The sequence below is a fragment of the Hydra vulgaris genome, chromosome 08 (genome assembly GCF_038396675.1).
Source record: "Hydra vulgaris chromosome 08, alternate assembly HydraT2T_AEP".
Taxonomy (NCBI): Eukaryota; Metazoa; Cnidaria; class Hydrozoa; order Anthoathecata; family Hydridae; genus Hydra; species Hydra vulgaris.
The window spans coordinates 16325001-16345015 of record NC_088927.1 but is presented as its reverse complement, the minus strand read 5'-3'; the positions used below and the strand labels follow the sequence as shown (position 1 = coordinate 16345015).

The 20015-nt window shown below is 26.7% G+C and overlaps 1 protein-coding gene across 1 annotated transcript in view; it reads right to left on the bottom strand.

Moving 5' to 3' along the window:
- Positions 1-9996: 9996 nt before the first annotated feature.
- The window catches only part of LOC100206329 (cold shock domain-containing protein C2), an 11475-nt gene continuing 1456 nt past the window's right edge, over positions 9997-20015 (bottom strand). Inside the window, exons 2-3 of the mRNA XM_065803182.1 lie at positions 11414-11536; positions 9997-10241 (exon numbers count right to left, since the gene is read on the bottom strand). Of these exons, the coding sequence (XP_065659254.1) occupies positions 10082-10241; positions 11414-11536 (283 nt within the window). The 3' untranslated portion in view covers positions 9997-10081. The remainder of the gene's footprint in view (positions 10242-11413; positions 11537-20015) is intronic.

The following is a 20015-nucleotide window of genomic DNA, read 5'->3' as shown; positions in this document are numbered from 1 at the left end:
TCGATTTTCAAAACAAACTAAGTTTATTGCGTGTTTCTGACGATGATAAAGAGTACGCAATTTTTTTTGCTTGTACTTCCCAAAGCAATATTTGCATAGGTAATATAACTATGTATAAATGAGTAATAGAGTTGGATTAAAATGGTTTTGTTTAAACAATTTCTTGACTTACAGAGGACTCCTATATTTTTAGAAACTTGTACAAATGTAGTCAATATGTGGTTTCCATGTAACATTCTCATCAAGTTAAATGCCAAGAAAACTAGTAATTTGTTACATTTTAACCACTCAGATAAGCATTTAAGTTCTTTGTTCATATCAGAAAACAGCTCATTAATATTTCTGTTTGATAAAAACAAATTTGTATCATCAGCAAATATAATACTCCAAAGAATAGCTGCTTTGCTTAAATCATTAATATAAATTAAAAACATAAGAGGACCTAGAATAGAGCCTTGTGGAACACCACAGGTTATTTTAATATAATCACTTTAAAGGCCATCAATATAGGTAACAAATTGCTTTCTATTTGATAAGTAACTATGAAACCATTTTAGCTTATTGTTATTTATTCCATAGTGTTCGAGCTTTTTAAGCAATATTTTATGGTCAACGGTATCGAAAACCTTCGATACCGTTGACCATAAAATAGACTTCTAGGGTATATTGCTTTTTTTCGAAAGATTCTGAGATTTCCCTTGCAAATTGAATACCTGCGTGTTCAGTTGAAGTATTTTTTTTAAAGACAAACTGTTTGGAATATAGTATATTATTTTGGTCAAAATATATAAATATTCTATTATATATTAGTCTTTTCAATAATTTTGAAAAAGTTGAAAGAACCAAAATCGGGCGATAGTTGTGATTATAAATTCTTTAAGAATTTCTCTACTGATTGGTTTCTTTCATAAGTAAGGTAAATGCTTTTTTCTTTCTTGAAAAACTTGATAAGTACGGTCACTTTCAATAGTGATTTGTCATTTCGGATCTTTGTGTCTGGCGATAAATAAACTGATAATTCTTTAACTGATGTTAGTACAGTATAACAACTTCAAAAAGTAGAAGCTGTATAACTGAAGATATCGTGTTCTTCCAATCATTGCCACGAGTATCGCGTAAGTAAATGAGTGGGATCTTTAGTCAAAGCATAGCGCGCAGAATATCACAATGCCTGTTCCATCTTGTGGTTTTGGGGGAAGGTATTTTAGGGCATCTTTCAACAAGGTACCGAAAACGGTTGATTAATAAAGCCTGGTAGTGAGTGAGCTGGGTTTATGAAAGCATCTATCAGTTCCTAAATATCGATAATATTTGAATTATTAAATGTTAAGTATGATGTCATACGCGATACCACCCAAACTTGAGAATGTCTATTATACTGTATTAGTCAATTATATAACTCTCAGTTATTATATAAGTTTACTACTTCAAATTATTAATCGCTTATAAAAATAAAATGCTAACTCTCGTAACGAACTGAGATGCGACACCAAATGATGCCATCGATCCCAAAACGATGCCGATACCTTAAATGTCAGCATCGTGTGATCTCGATTATGTATCGTATTATACCGTAAAGCATTGTATCAATACCAGACGATAACAGAGATTCGACATCGATTATCTAGTGATTACGTAGCAATAGCTATCGAAGCAAACAGGCGTGTTTTTTTGCTACAGCGTGTTTAAATTATTATATAGGCGCCTATGATGGCATACTTAACTTTGAAATTATTGAATTATTGAAGGCGCCTATGATGGCATACTTAACTTTGAAACTTCATTATTCAGTATCCTGAAGACCAATAATAAAAGTTTTGATATGGATACATTCCTTATTACATCTAGAACAATAATTACCCTGGGAGTTTTCATCAGTTTTATTTTTTTTAGAAGTTATTCTTATTGTAAAAAAAAGGCACAAGTGTGCCATCATAGGCCATCATTTCAAAAAAATTTTGAGTCATTGAAACAATTTTTACATAAAATTGACATTAGATTTCAGGTAATTTGTCTCAGCGAGACATGGTGTAACGATGTAAGCATTGAAAACAATTCCAATTTTCAATTACCTAATTATAAAGTAATTCATCAAGTTAGAGCATCAAATAAGGAAGGTGGAGGTTTGTGTATATACATAAAAAATTCAATTTTATTCAAAAGAAAACCACAGTTAAGTTCAACCACTAATGATTATGAATCTTTATGTGTTGAAATTATTAATAAAACTTCAAGAAATATCGTCATCCATGCTTTATATAGACCGCCCTCAGGAAGTATTAAGGCATTTGAAAATCACATTAAAAGTATAATTAATAAAAAATCATCTTTACATAAATCGGTTTATATTGTTGGTGACATTAATCTTAATATATTAGAATACGACAAAAATAAAAACATTAAGAACTTCTTTAACACAATTTTTCAAAATAGTTATATTCCCCTAATCAATAAACCAACGCGAGTAACTTGAGAAAGTGCAACATCTTTAGATCAAATTATTACAAATGATTTCGTAAATATTAAAATAAGGACAGGTATATTTAAATCTGACATTTCTAATCACTTCCCTATTTTTATTCTATCGCAAAAATGCATCGACTATGATGCTCTTAGTGATAGAAAAAAATTAATTACAACACGGTTAGTAAACGACGCTTCCATCAAAAATTTTCATAAACTTCTTACTGGTGTCAACTGGGACACCCTACAACTAAATCTAAATGCCGATAAAGCATATGATATCTTTTTAACTGAATTTCTTAATCTTTATAATAAAGCATTCCCGGAAGTTACTAAAGTTATCAAAACAAAAACACTTTTAAACCCCTGGATCACGAGGGGCATTCTTAAATCCTCAAAAAAAAAACAACGTTTATATAACAAGTTTCTTAAAAAAAAACTCTTAAAAATGAAACTAATTACAAAACCTATAAACGGCTATATGAATCAGTTTTAAAACGCTCAAAGAAACATTACTATTCGGAACAATTATTTAAACACAAAAATGATTCGAAAAAAACATGGCAAATTATAAAGGAGGTAATCGGTAAAAAACGTTTATACGGTAATTTACTTCCGAAAAATCTTAAAGTTAATAACAATTGTTTTGTAAATAAATCCTTAGTGGCCGAAACACTTAATCAGTTTTTTGTAAATATAGGTCCTATTTTATCATCAAATATAGCAACTTCTAAAATACACTTTAAGTCTTACGTAACCTCAAACAACATTAGTGTTATGTCTAATCCTAAACTTACGGAAAATGAATTATTAGACGCAGTCTCTTTGTTAAAGCCCAAATAAAGTGAAGGTTTCGATTCTATAAGTAGTAATGTCGTTATTAAATCGATAAAATACATCACAATTCCATTATTACATATTTTTAATTTATCTTTAAAACATGGTGTTTTTCCAGAAAACCTAAAAATTGCAAAAATCATTCCAATTTTAAAATCAGGCGATCCTTCTGAAGTTGCAAATTATCGTCCAATCTCAATTCTTAATTGTTTTTCCAAAATATTAGAGCGAGTTATGTATAATAGGCTTTATTCTTTTTTAAATGTAAATAATATTCTTTACCATAAACAATTTGGATTCAAATCTGGCCATTCCACCGATCATGCAACCATTCACCATTTTCAGGACATATTTAAATTGTTTGATGAAGGCAAGTATACCCTTGGTCTTTTTATCGATTTAAGTAAAGCTTTTGATACAGTCAATCATCAAATCCTTCTATCGAAACTCAAAAGTTATGGTATAAAAAATACTAACTTGTCCTGGTTCGAGAGTTATTTGACTAATAGGAAGCAGTATATAGTTTATGATGAAGGAAAAACTAATTATGAGACAATTACATGTTGTGTATCTCAAGGATCAATTTTAGGACCACTTCTATTTCTTGTTTATATAAACGATTTAAATAAATTTTCTAACATTTTAAATACAATTTTATTTGCAGATGATACCCGCTTGTTTTATTCCAATAAAGATATCAATATATTATTCCAAACATTAAACAAAGAACTAGACAAACTAACCCAATGGTTTAAATCAAACAAGTTATCTTTAAATATTACTAAAACAAAATACACTTTATTCCATCGCCTACATAAAAAATCAGATAATCCCTTAGAACTTCCGGACCTTTTTATTGACAATCAATTAATAAAGAGAGAGCAATCAATAAAGTTTTTAGGCGTGTTTCTAGACGAAAATGTAACCTGGAGGGAACATATAGGTGTAGTTGAAGATAAAATATCAAAAAATTTAGGTATAATGTACAAAGCAAAGCAGTTATTGCATCAATCTTGTTTAAAAAACATTTACTTTTCTTTTATTCATAGCTACTTAAGTTATGCGAACATTGCTTGGTGTAGCACTAACGTGACGAAAATAAAAAAATTGCTTAGCAAACAAAAACAGGCTATAAGGATAATTTCAAACGTAGATCGCTTCTCACACACACAAACACTATTTAATGAACTCAATATCCTAAATGTATATAAACTAAACCTCTATCAAGTTCTTATTTTCATGTTCAAACTTGATAAAAAATATATTACCAATCTTATTTTATTCAATTTTTGAAAAAATAAATCACATATACCCTACTAGATTTTCATAATACAACTACATTCAATCCAAAACTTATTATTCCGCTACTAAATTGTCTATTGTAAACCGAGGACCAAAGTTGTGGAACATAATATTAAATAATGAAATGAAAACTAATTATTCTCTAAACCAATTCAAAACAAAACTTAAGCAATTACTTTTGTTAACTGAAAATGAATTAAATTTTTTCTAATAAAACTTCTTTATATTAGAAATCAATAATCAATAGTTAATTAATTCATTACTTTAGATTATTAATACATAATTAATCAATAATTGTACATATATTTTTATCAAGATAATCTTCTTTTTGAGAAATTTATTTTTTATTTTTGCGTTATTTATTAATCTTTTACTTTTATTTTATACTGTTTATTTGCTTTTACTTAATTGGCGATGAAAAGTATTATAAATATAATTAAATAAGTTAAACTATAAAATGCTCTACCAATAAAATGTTTTTATATAAAATCATATCTTCTTATTTTTCAAACCAATTCTTAAATGTTATATTTGTCATTTAATATTTTAATAAATTTTGTTTCTTTTATTTTACAAAGCAATTGTTATATCTTATTTTTTGAAAAACTATAAATTTTAAACGATATGCAATATATTTAAATTTTCTTTTATAATATATATCAGAGATATATACATTGAAACTATATTTTATTGTCAAACTATATTTTGTCTAGTAATGACGCATTTTTTGGGGCTTAATGATAAGACTAAATTTGTCTCCTTCTAGCCCCGGTCATGTAATTATTTTTTTATAAGTTACGACTGTAAATTTTTTTTATCGGCAAAAAGTGTAAATAAATAAAAAAAAAAAAAGAAAAAAGTAATGAAAGTTCTCAATATTTATGAGCCTAATGTTTTTAATGTTATGTGCTTTTTTATATGTGGAAAAATGACATTTCTTTACCCGTCTTCAAAGATCTTCTTTTTTTTTTGAAACCGATAAATAAATATATACTTAGAAACAATAACTTATATACTTAGAAACAATAACTTTATATATGAGCCCTTTTGTCGAACCAAGTTTAATCAGTTTTGTATTGCATATCGTGCACCGTATCTTTGGAATAAAATTGTTTTGTCCAATTTCGACATGCATTTTATTTTTCCCATTTTCAAATATAAACTGAAAAATTTATGTATCTTAATGGATGATGTAGCCGGGTTTTTTAATTGTAATTTTATTTTATTTTAATTGTAATTTTCTTTAGAACTGTTATTGTCAATTACGTTTTATTTTGTTGATTATGTTTTGATGTAGTTTATATACACACGCTCGTAAAAGGTTCTGATGATAGGATCAGTAAGATCTTCTTTCAGAAACCTTGTTTGTGTTTGTGAAAGTGATTTATTTACTGCAACAACAAATGTAAACTTAAAAAAAACAAACAAATTATATTACTACTATCCCACTAAGATCAGTTAGCAACAATCAAAAATTCACCATACAGCTTGGAACCGCGTGAACATAGATTGTAATTATCTGCTATTAACTAGGGGTGTCCCGGATAAGCTATCTGGCTGGATATCCGGGTCGATTTTTTTTATTTTTTTGTAATTATTTATTTTGCCGTTTAAAAATGTTTACATTGCAAATACATTTATATAAACTATTGGCTGGAGCAAGAAGAAGGCGTATTCAGCCTTATCGCCGAGCTCCATTTAAAAAAAAAATAATAGCAATAAATTCTACATTACCGTAACGTAAAAAAATATATAAAATAACAAATAGAAATGAAAACCGAAATAACTAATGTAATTAGAAATAAAAAATAGGTTTATTTTTTTTTTTTTTGAAGAAATGTTGAAAGCAATTGCTAAAATGTTTAACAAATATATTAATAAAAAATAAAAAAGTCAAAAAAATAAAATTTATTGAGGATAAAAGACAACAAGAAATGAAATTTTATAATTAGTATAATCACTAGATAAATTATTAACATCATCAGTAATATTTTATATATATATATATATTTTTATTTTAAATATTTTGTATTAATTTATATTAATCACTGATACAATTAAATCTATTTTTTATACGATTGTTTTTAGTTTAGAATAAACATTTAAAGTTAAATATATCCATAAATAATAATAATCGTTTTGATTCGTTCTTAAATTGCTCTAATGTAGTCTGTTTATTGTTAACAATATCTGGAAACTTTTTCCACAGATTAGGTCCGCGGTATTTAATTGAATAGGAAGTTACTTTTAATTTATATTTTGGAGCAATAAAATTGTTATCTGAAAACCTTGTTGAGTATTTATGGTTAATTTTATTAAAAAAAGATTGAAATATTTTGGAGATAATCCGTTTTTTGTTTTAAACATAAATAATAAAACTTGGTGTAAATTAAGTTTATACACATTTAAAACACCGAGCACACGTAGAAGTGGTTCGCAAGGAACACTTCTGTCGGGTCCAAATACTATTCTGCAAGCATGTTTTTGTTTGTTGTAGAGTTGCTTTAGCTTTGTATGGTTAGTACTACCCCACACAATATTACAATAAGGCAAATAACTATGGATAAAGGCAAAATACAATTTATTCAGGGATGATATATTTAGAAAAGGTTTAGACCTAAACATTATTGCAATATTTTTTGAGATTTTTTTTTCAATACTATTTATATGTGAATACCGCTGTAAATTTTCATCCAATTTTACTCCTAAAAAATTTATGAATGATTCTCATTTAATAAAAGTGTTATTAATTTTAAGATCTGGTAATTTAAGAGGAATATTTTCAGATTTACTTACTTTATGAAAAAGTATATATTTTGTTTTATCCGCATTTGGTGAAAGTTTATTACTTTCAAACCACTCACTAACTTTACATAGCTGTTCGTTAACTATTTTAAAAAGTGATTTAAAATCTCTGTGAGAAAAAAAAAGATTAGAGTCATCAGCAAACAAAATTAGGTCTAAAAGATTTGTTGATATGTATAAGTCGTTTATGTACAACAGGAATAAAAGGGGTCCTAAGATAGATCCCTGAGGAACCCCGCAAGTTATGGAGTATGGAATTGTATTTGTTTGATAATAGTATAAAAATTGCTTTCTGTTTGTCAGATAATCTTTGAACCAAAGTAAGTTTTTATTTTTTACTCCGTAGTTATTGAGTTTTGTTATTAGAATATAGTGATTTACGGTATCAAAAGCTTTGGACAGATCAATGAAAACTCCTAATGTAAAACAGTCATTATCTTAGGCGTTAGATATTTGATTGGAAATTTCAACTACTGCGTGTTCAGTAGAATGCTTATTTTTAAAGCCAAATTGTTTGCAAAACAACATGTCATTCTCAGTTAGATGATTATAAAGTCTGTGACACATTATTCTCTCTAGCAATTTTGAGAAACATGGTAATATTGATATAGACCTGTAATTTATAATATTTGACTTATCTCCAGATTTAAAAATTGGTGTAATACGGGCAATTTTTAACTTTTCAGGAACAATACCTGACTTTAATGAGAGATTGAAAATGTGAAATAAAGAAGGTTCAATGACGTCAAATACTGATTTTACAATATCGACACTAATTTTATTAAAACCTTCATTTATTTTAGGTTTATTAGATTAGGAATATTATTTGGTATTCGGCCGGACAATAACTTTATCCGGTTTTTTATATACCGGATATTTCATGTTAATATACTTTGAAAATTGAAAGAAATCAAGAAATGTTAGATTTTCAAATTATCTAATCTTAATGGTTTCTATTCAATTTTGTTATTGTTATTATTATTATTAAAATACTACTAAAGTTATATATGCGCAATAAATACATGAGTTTATCGCTCATTTTTATTTCTTTTAATTCAAAACATTTTGATCTTCATTTTACAGCTGAAGAAGATTCAATATAATTTCTTTTTCCTCTTCATACAATTTGCAGTGAATTTTTTTGCCTGATTATGCAGTGGAGTTGTGCAAAATGACTTATATCTAGACTTATTACATCCCCTGCTCATCTACTTTCCATATGAAATGCGTATTACTATGAAATCACAGCTATCATTAATTTTAAAAAGCTTTCAAACAAAACTCATCATTTTGAAGGTTTATCACGGTAATATTTTGTCATAATAAACTATATATTTTAGGAATTTGAATTACATTATCTGGCGGGATAATTTTTAAATATCCAGTCGGATAATTAAAAAATGTTATTCGGGACATCCCTACTATTAAAATCGTTACTGATATAAATTATGGTTGTGTCTCTACCTAGTTTATAGCTCTGGTGGTTTTCACAACGGTTTGGTTTTTAAACAAAACAAATTGTTGCGAGATTCCAGACCATTGGTTTGTTGCTTATAGACATAAAACTAACGAATAAAAACTACTTAATTGCAACTAAATATATTTATAATATATGCAGTTACTCGAATGCAAAAACTTGTTACCCATGACGGTAGAACTGCATCAAAAGAACTTCAAGCACAGCAAGTCGACTCAAGGACAAAGTAAAAGCATGGGCAAGATGAATAGGAGCGTTTCAACAAAGCTGAGATGCTACAGATAAATTTAGATGCTACAGAAAGATTTAGATGATAAGATGCTACGGATAGATTTAGATGATGAGATGCTACAGATAGATTAGACTAAAACAGCTAAATAGGAAACAAAATAAATATTTTTTATATTAACTTTATATAACTTTTTATTTCACTCAAGTAATTTTTTTAAAGTAATTCAAGTAATTTAGAAAAGGTACTCCTTTAGACCTTTTTTAATTTTAATTATAAAAAGACTTTTTGAACACCAAGAGCAGCTCTAAGCACTTGGAGCATCTATTAATTTACTTTACAGAGATAACAGTAGCTACCTACATATGATATTGTGTTGATTTTTTAAAAATTGTTTAAAAAATCAACACAATATAATATAAAAAATCAACACAGTATAAAAAAGTAGAGATAAGAGAGTTCAAATTATGAAAAGTTTAAAAAATTCTGTTACATTAATGTTAGATTATTTCCTGATTTAATTGTCTATCCAGAGCAAATGCTTTTAAAAAAAAAATCGGGTATCGCCATTAGATATTTAACGTCAAATTCGGTTGAGAAAACTCAATAAAAAAAGCAATTTAAAATAATACTAATATAAAAAAAACAAATTAAGATCGTATAAAAATATAGTTAATATCAAGACAATAAGAGACAAGTTATGAAAAAGTTAGTAAAAAATATAAACATATTAAAATTAAAGTGAATAATACCAGCTTTTTTTTTTTATTTTTATATTTTTAAGATCTTTTTAAAATCACACATTGAAACCTTAAAGTCCTACAGCTACATGTCATACTTCGCTATAAAACAAACCAATCACAGTTTTTTTTAAACAAACCAATCACAGATAAAAGTTAAATATTTCCATTGTTTGAAATACATAACACTATTCAATCACTACAAATTAAAGAACTTCTAGGATAAAACTAAAAGTCTGATTTGTTGTCCCATCTTTGATGTGGTTTATGTTTGTCTAATTCAATTAATCTGACTTCAACTGCCATTTTTTCAACACATTTGGGAGGCATCGGAATTGTGCGGAATTCAACTCGGTCTCCACTTTGTACAACATACTCGTCCTCAATGCTAAAACAAATACAGCAAAATTTTATTTTATCTATTATTGTGTTAGAAAGCGCATTGGGTGTCCAGATAATTCCCATCTGAAGAAAACTCATTAGAAAAGTTTTCCCCCGCTAAAATTTCCATATTTTAAAACAGTTTTGACACGCTTAATTAAATAAATACATAAGATAAGCGTGACTTGTACTTGTCTTCAAATACTATAATGAAGAAACCATTAAAAAAAATTATGTATTAGAAATAGGCACCATGTGTCTATCCCTAAAAAATTGACGGATTTTTTAGGATATAAAACATTTAAATTGAATTTAAAATATTTAACTTGTATTCAAAATGAAAAACCATAAAATCAAAAAACAAGTTGCTAATATAATATTTGTTTATATTTTTCAAAAATGGAGTGGAAGCTGCTGATATATTGGAATGGAAGATGGAGTGGAAGATGTTGATAGATTTTAAATAACACTTGAGCGTTTTTTTTTTTTTGTAGTTTTTATTTGAGCTATTGCATTAGGAATTAAGAATGATAAATGCATAAAATTTTAATTTACAAGCTAGTATATAATAAATATGTTGATAATAAAATTTAAATATAATTAGCTATAAATAAATTAATTCTATTATAGAAATTAAACTTTAAAATAAAATTGCAATAAAAATGTGTTTTCATTAAAGTTTTTATTAATTTTTATAAAGTTTTTTGACTTAGCTATATGAGGTATTATATAAATATACTCAGCTATATAAGGTATTATATAAATATTATCAGCTATATAAGGTATTATATAAAGCTTTTGACTCAGCTATATAAGGTAATCATTTAATTTATAAAACTCAACAATTCTTTTTTTCGAAATGCAAATAGAATAAAAATTATTATTAAAAACAAAAGAAAGAATTAAATACTGAATCTGAGTTCAATACCTTAATTCACTTCTAAAAAGCAGTCCAAAAACCTACGGCTGTGATTTAAAAAAAAAAAAAGGTTAATTTTTGAAAAGTGCCTTGACTTAAAGAACTTAACTCTAGGTTCGGACTCGGGACTTTGCAAAATAGATATGACTATGTCATGTCCATAAGTATCAATGAACTCAACCTTGCCACCTTTTTGGTCATAAAAAAATTCTAAAACCCTTCATAAATAACTACTATCAATTTACAAACTTTTTACTTACTCTGAAATATGTAAAAAAACATTTCTCTCTTCATTATCAGGTTTTACAAATCCATGACCTTTTTCACGACAAAAAGAAACAACAGTGCCATTCAAAAGGTCACTTTCAGCAGCCATTTTTGATCTAATTAAAAATTTACACTAAAATATAAAGTTGAACAAACATTAATTAAAAAAGTGAAAATAATATTGAACTAAAAATTTTTTTTTTTTGTAAAAGTGAAAGCTCTTTTCAGCATAAAAATCGTTTTCTTTTTAAATAAATGTTACTTTAAAAAGATTACTTTAAGATCATCTTTTTATTATATTATTACTGATATATGAAACTTTTTTTTCTATTATTATTGATGTCTTTATACTTTTAATGTATTTATGATATGTGAATATGGAAAGTTTTATAAGCCTAATTTATCATTATAATAATTTAATATACAGCATATTTTAGAATTGGAAAAAAGGAAGAAGAAAGGCAACTAAACAATCAACTAGAAAGCTTAAAAAACATTTAAAAAATAAATCAAGTAATGAAGGCAACTTTCATGCAGTTTGCTGAATCACAAATATCATAGTTTCTGACCAAACAGCAAAAATAATGAGGTCAAAATGAAAAATTATCTACAAAATAGTAACTAATTTTATCTACAAAATCATAATAATTTGGGCAACAAATAAACATTATATTTCCTTAAATTTTTGTTTTCACTTTAAACTTCTTTTTTGTCAGAGCCAGCATTAAAACCCAACCATAATTAATTCCAAACACAATGTTGAGACCCCAAGGCAAATTATGGGCCCTGGTAACCCAGCCAGTTTACAAGCCCTTTTACCTTTGAGGACTATTAAAAACCAATTAGGATTATAAAAGACTTTATAGAATTAGATGGGCTAAACAAAAAGCCTTTTAAGGGTCTAAAACTCACACACCTCAATCTCACTTGTCAAATATTATTTTGAAATGGTATTAAAACCATACTTTAATGCTTAAGAAAAAATTACACAACAATTGAAAACTTTAATAAACCCATTAAAAAAATTTTTTAAATTTTCCTACTTTATCAAGTCAAAATCTCTGAGAAAATGTATTTTCTCTTTCTCTTCTCTTTTTTCTCTTTATTTTGTTTCATTATCTTTTCTTGAATATGCTTTTTTTTCAAATATGTTTTTAATGATTTAAAAAATTTATTCCACTAACAGCATGTGATGTCTTAACCTCTTCAGATCTTTTCTCCTAACAAAAAAGATTTTCTTTTAGGATTTTTCTAATTACCTAAAGATCTTAAGGTAGTTTTTACCTTACTTAAGTAGCGTTTAAATGGAGAATACTGTCACTATTTATAAAACATCTTTGATGAAGTTAACGGTTCAAGAAAAGTGTTATAATAAACTAGATGGTGTGGAAATTTGATGCCAAAAGTACAAAACCATTAAATCCAGAAAAAATTGATTCTAAAAGAATTAAATTACTAGATATTGTTGTTAGATGCAAGTTTGCAATCTTAAGGTAAAACAAATATAAAAAACTATATCTTCTGCAACTTTATTGCTAATGGAAAATTATATTTAATTAATTTTCCAGAAGCAATATTTTTACTGATATACAACAATTTTATCATTTCAATACCTAACTTTGGTATGGCAGCACCATATCTGCAATTCATTTTATTACATTTTAAACTTTTTACCTGAAAAATTATTATCATCAACAAAAGAAGCCATAATAGTTTCCTCATAGCAACTATATTACTTCCTGACATTTTTTCTTTGAATGATTTCAAAATATTGAACCTCTCCTGTTATCCTTAGGATAATAGAAGTAAAAAACCTAAAGTTTGTGAATTGTTTTAAATTCTGATCATGTAGTTTATTGCCTAGATCATAAAGCAACTGATCGCAAAAATAAATCTAGCTTAGATAGAATCATGTAGGACTTATTATCTATCTAGCTTAGTATCTAAATCTAGGATTATAGAAATCATGTAGGACTTACTCTAGGATCGAAAGAGTTAAATCAAGATACTGTTTTAAATTTTTTTTTTTATTTAGTTTAAAATAAATGGTAAAAACTTCCTCAATATTGGTTATTGTATTCATTGTTAACACAGTTTGTGTACTGTTCTGTTTGCAAAATTTTATTTAGTCAATAAATCCTGACTAATTTGATTTGAAAAAAATTTATGACTGGAAAAACAGTGGTTTAATTGAAAATTATGAACATTCCTCCACTCTCTTGAACATTGCTTAAGACTCACTGTTTAAATACTTGTGTATAAGACAGAGTTTAAATTTAACACACAAGTGGAAAGACAAATTGAGAGAAAATGTAAATACTCACAATCTTTTGCAAGAAGTTACAGCTGTTATACCTATGTTAACAGAGTATGATTTAAATAAATCAAATAGCTCATTATTTTGTAGTTCAAACTCAGTAAAGAAACCTGCTGTATTTTGTTTCTGCAGGTGTGCTATTACACACTCGTTAGTGGGTTCCAACTACCATGGCCACATCCCTGCTCTCTGAATCAACAACACCTTTTGTGGGATCTGATTAGCATCAACTAAATCAACTTGAATAAGGACCTGCAAATACTTGTTAAAATTTGGATTACAAAGTTTACTGAAAGTTGACTTCGACTTTGACTTCGGTGCTGAAGTTGAAATAGAAATTAGGCTTTCAGTTAAATTTGGTAACAATTACAAGATTTCATTTAACTTTCATTTAAATTCGAAACCTATTAATTTTTTTTCAATTTATAAAAAATAATAATTATAAAATATACTACATGTTTTATGTATATTAACCTGTTTCTCCGCGCAGCGGCCTTGTTTGTCAAGGTTGAAAAGTGTTTTGAATTTAAAGAGTTGAGAGAGGGTTGTAACCAATATAAAAAGTAGCTTCCTCAACTTAAGTGTCCCACTCCGCCTTGGGATCATGAACTCAGTAAAAAAAAAAAGAAAAAACATATTAGAAAAAGATTTTTTATACCGAGTCAATATTTGGAAATGCTTTTGATAAAAAGAATTTTCGAATATTGAATCTGTCTATTCATCGCTTTTTAAATCTTATTTATCGCTTTCAAAAAATCCAGAAGGTAAAAAACAGGTGAATATTTAACCTAATATTCTTAACAATCTCTTTCTTTTATAAAATTGACATTTACAGTTTTTAAATGAACATTGTTAATGTTCTTTTGTTCATGTTCCTTTAAAAACAATAAGAGTTGTAAAGATTCCATAACTTAAATTCTCATTATTACTGAACTTTTTTATTTCAACAAAAATTATTTTTTATGTGTGTATATTTTTTTAATAAATTAAAAATTACTTTGCTTTACTTGTTTCTATCATGTTTTGAATTATAATTAATTACAAGCTAAAAAAATAATAACTTTAGTTTATAAAAAATGATTATACAAGAACCATGGCACAGAGGTTAGAGTGGTTGCTTTAGAAGTAAGAGACCTAGGATTCTAAACAAGCTTTAGGCATATTTCGCATCATCGTTAAGGAAGGAGGTTTGAACTTCCTAGTTAAATACTTTTCTGTTGTACTCCGTGACAAAACGGTTAGGTCTTCTAGGGACACTTAAAACAAAAAACAAAAAAATTTTATGAAATTTATATAAGTTCTTAAAAAATTTATCTTTCAAATAAATGTATTTTTAAGATCCAAATTCGGCTTTCAGTTAAACTCAGTTTAGAAGCCCAAATTCGTCTTTCATTTATATTCGGGCTATATATGCGGCCTAACTTCGTCTTTCAGTTAAATTCAGTGTACGCATATGCTCTAAATTCATCTTTCATTTAAATTTGAGTCCTAAAAAGTCACCTTCACCTTGTGTTTGAGGGTTTCAGTGGTCTGAAAACTTGCATAAATGTTAGATGGTTTGCGTTTTAACAGACTATCCAATGTTTTCTCTAAGGGTTAATGTTGTAGGGTAGTGTTGGGAATACCAGACCAAAAATCCAATACCAGTATTTCGGTATTAATACCGGTATTTATCATTTTTCCTATAATAAAACAAATGAATAAGTAATTTAATTAAAAAATGGTTTGAGTTAAAAAAAACTAAATTTATTTATTTAAGAAATAAAAATAAGAAAACTAAATTTAGTAAAATGTTAGTCATAAGAAAGGGAAGAAAACATAAAATTTTAAGGTTCTTTTTTTTCTGCAGTTGGTTGTTGATATAAGACCTCAAAAAACTTAGATTGTTGAGCAAATTATCTCCTAACCTTGACAGAATTCTGGTGATTAAGCCAGCTGAAAAAGCTCTCTCTAATTCTGCACTAGTCGGTTTAATACTTAGCAAATAATTATATAATAAAGCTATGTATTCGCCTTTTATGCCATTTTTCTGAAAAAATGACATTTCTTTTTTTATCGAGAGTGTGAGATCTTTTTTGTTTTGGTCAATTCCACTCTCAGGTAATCTGTTGCAACTTTTTTTTAAAGTCATCTAAACTTTCTTTTAAAAAGATATCTTATTTCTGTTATCATCATTATCATCATTAACATTGAATATTATATTTGTATTTGAATTTGAAACATTGGCTGATGTTGTTACTACAGATTCATAATGGAGCCTAAAATCATCTAACCTATCATTCACAAGCTCAACGCATTCACAAGCTCAACAAATTTTTCTGCTGGAATCGTTCTAAAATCACAAATTAATCCTAGATTCCAAAATTCTTCGTCAGAGTGAACATTATTATTTATGTAACATCTATTTCTTACCAATGTCCATTCATTGAAAGTTAAAGAAAACCTGTTTTCAATAGCAATTCTGCTTGATAATTTTTTAATTGCTTCGTCTTGTATATTTCTACTGTATTTTCTTTTGGTATGATATAGAAAAGCCTCGGGCTGTTAAGCTTTTTCTGGTATCATATGAAGTGCAGATAATGTTGAATGATAAATCATCACATGCAGTCATCCTAGCTAAAATAGCTGGTAATGAGTCAACCACTTTATCAATTTTGTTTGTTTATAGTTATAGAAGGTTTTGATTTCTGTACAAATTCTGAAGCATCTAAAACAATGGTGCTACCTACTTATCTCTTTTCAATAAATTGATTTTATGAATTGTTTTTAAATGGGTATGAAGACCGCTTGTAGAACCTCCATGTGTTTTTATTATTCTCTTATACACAATTTGCATTTAGCACACTGCTTTTTCTTTCACAAAATGAAACCACAACGAATTTTTATCATTTGTTTTGGAAATCTTGAATATTTATATCGGTGTAAAATACAAATTTTCTAAAAGTTTCAAACACGATAATAAAATGTATAATTCATACTCTGATTAAAAAGAAATTATTTTAATTACTGTTTAGAACTTTATATAATATTTTAATTTAACTATTACAGCACATAAAAATAACCAAAAATTTTGTTTCCATTAATAAGATCAATTAAAGTGTTGAACTTTTGAATTGTGAAATTATTTCAAATGCTGAAATAAGGAATTCCGAAATAACAGTATTTGACTTTTTCAATACTATTTCAACAACTATAAATTGTTCCAAATACCAGGATCCCGGGATCCACAATCCCGGTATTCATAACCCTATCATAGGGCAAATTAGAATAAGAAAAATCTAAGTTTGAGTATCCAACTCCTTATGGTTTTGGATTTCTATTTGTTTAATTTGTAATCAACACTTTTAGATCTTGACCACATTCTACATTAACAAGATTTCTAATGTATGCTCTTCCAAATGATCCTGTTTAAAAATTATGCATTATTGTTAAAAATTAAAAAAAAATTAAAATTAAGAAAAATTTTAAGAAAACAAAATTAGCAAGAATTAGAATGAATTATTATTAAAAATAATAAATTGGGGAGAGAAGATTGGATATTTGGAGATTTTATATAAAAATAAATGTTAGTTTTAACTGCATAAAAAAAGAAGTTTATTAACTAAAAAAGAAAATAGTGCATTTTTACTAATTTGTTTGACAATATTTTTTTTTTCAATAACTTTTAATATAATAATCATTTTTGAATTTTCATTTGATATTGCTTTATTTGAGGCACAACGTTTGTTTAAAACCAATAAATTTGTTTTTGTCATAGTTTGTTGTTATTTTAGCAGAAAATTAGAATATTAATTATGGGAAAAACCAATGAATTAGCAATATTGTTGATGAAATTAAATTTAAAGTAAGATAATAAAGTTGAACATTTTATTAACTCACTGCCCTAAGTAAGATCAAACGTTTTGGGTTGTTCTTTTTTTTTTCAAATAAAAAATTAAAAAAATGCTGTGATGGAATGAATTTCATTTGATTAAGACATGACAATGTTCAATTTTTTAATTTGCACAATGCTTGAATGTGTCATACCTAAAACATTGAAAAATCCTGTGGGCACCCATGGTTTTATATATAGCATACATAATGTTAAAAAATTGAGGTATCTACACCTTTCACTCCAACATAATCTGTCAATATGTATTTAAATATTTTGCCTTTAGTTGGAAAAAAAAAATCAGTTTTTTAATTTTATATAATTCATGAACATTTTTTGCAACATGAAAAGGAAAAAGGAATGAGGGATGTTGAATTTTTCTGCGCAAACACTTAGGGTGTTTGCCCAGAACTCACGACAGCCATTAAACTTGAGTTAATGGCAAGAAAGAGTCTCAGTACTTTTTTTAAAAAAAAGTATAAGAAATTTATGTAAATATGTAAAATATAACTTATAAAGATTGATATCAATGTGTCATTTATATTTAATGTAAAAATTCAATTCATATAGCGTTACGTACAAATGTCTGTAAGTGTAAACGCCAGTAGTTTAAATTGAACTTACAATTTGTAAATGGAATGATCATATAATATATTTATATATTTATATAAGAACTTTAAAAAAATTTTGACAACTAAGTTTTTTTTGCTTAAATTGTTTTTTTTGTATTTAAAACTAATGAGTTTGAACTACTGAATAATGAATTTGAACTACTGAAGATGTGTCAAATCAAAAATAAATTAAAATGTCATAGTTCAACATAGTTTTACTATATTGCATGGAAATTTATAAAAGAAATATTTGAACAAAAAAAAACAACAAAAAAAAACAAGTAACAAAAAAAAATACATTTGAATAAATTACAATTAAATAGAATTGTAGTATTGATAATAAAAAGTTTTCTGACAATTTAAAGTTTTTTTGCTTAAACTGTTTTGTTTTAAATTTTTGTATTTATATTATAGTATTTTTAAAAACTAGCAAGACTAAAAAAATTAATTTTGTATCCAAACAAAGGGTTTGAACCTTATATGATTATTACATTAGTACTCTGAGCTATTAATGCTTAAATTGAGAACTTAAAAAAATTTCTTTAATGCAAATGTGTAACAATATAGTTATTTCTGGGTCCACTTTGCTTTCTGAACAAATATAGTCCTAATGAGAGAGTTGAAATTTTATTATAGCTCAAAACTTTGAAAAACATTGTGAGGATTATCACGCAATTATCTTCTATTTTAAAGATATATTTATTATGTGTTTATGTAATCAATTAAGTAAATCTGCGAATTTAACGCAGTAAAGAGATAATTTTCTTTCTTAAAGAAGGAAGATCTTAATTTCAGATCTTTTTTTTTTCAAAATAAATAAATAAACGGGATGAGTGTTTTAATAATCAAGTATGTAGAAAAAGTGCACATAATAATTTTTTTGATAGACTTGATAGTAGTAGTACAAAGTATATTCGATAAAAGTATATTTGTATATATAGTAAAAAGTAAATAAAGTTGATAGTAACAGAAAAACATTAACTTAGTACAAGAGATTTTTCAACTTTTTATGAGCAACTAATAGTGAGTTCCAGCAGATTTTTCTTATTCTTATTGTTGAGTAATATGTAAAAAAACAGGTGTAGTGTGTATCGAGTATGGTAAAGAAAGTTAATTCCATGGTTAGAGTCATAGTACATTAAGGTTGTCTTCTGTAAATTCAAGATGTTGCTGTTGAATACAAGGCAAGTAAACCCCTGAAATAAAAACATGACATATTGATAGATTGCTATTTTGCTCAGCAATAAGAGGTTCTGTTGGATAATAACAGGCATACTGTTAAAGATTGGTTTTTCATTGACTCATATTCTTGTTATTTGAGCAATCAAAGTTTGTGGCATGATAGTTATTGATCATTTTTCAAACATAAGATAAGTAAAACCGGAAGTTTCCAGTCTTCTGGTATACTAGCTTTTTCTAAGTATATAACTATTATTTCTCAGTAAATTCTTTTTTAGATTTGCATAAAATTTGCACTTAGGTTGCAGCATTACTTTTATTTTAATATTTTGGCCTCCATAAAAATTATATTTATTTATACTTTTATTTTTTTTCAAGATTCCTAACAAAGCTGCAAGCAACCACTAATTAAATTGGAAATCAACAGAAATTAGAGAGAGTGAAATAGCAAGAAAGCGACAGAAAACTTGTAAACTGTAAATTGTATGTGTGGGAAAACATTAAGATGGAGGAGAACTTTAAAGCACTGATGCTTATGGAAAAAAACTTGATAAGTAAAAATTTTTGAGCCTGAAGAAACAGTTGCAGTAAAATAGATATATATGAAATTTTATGTT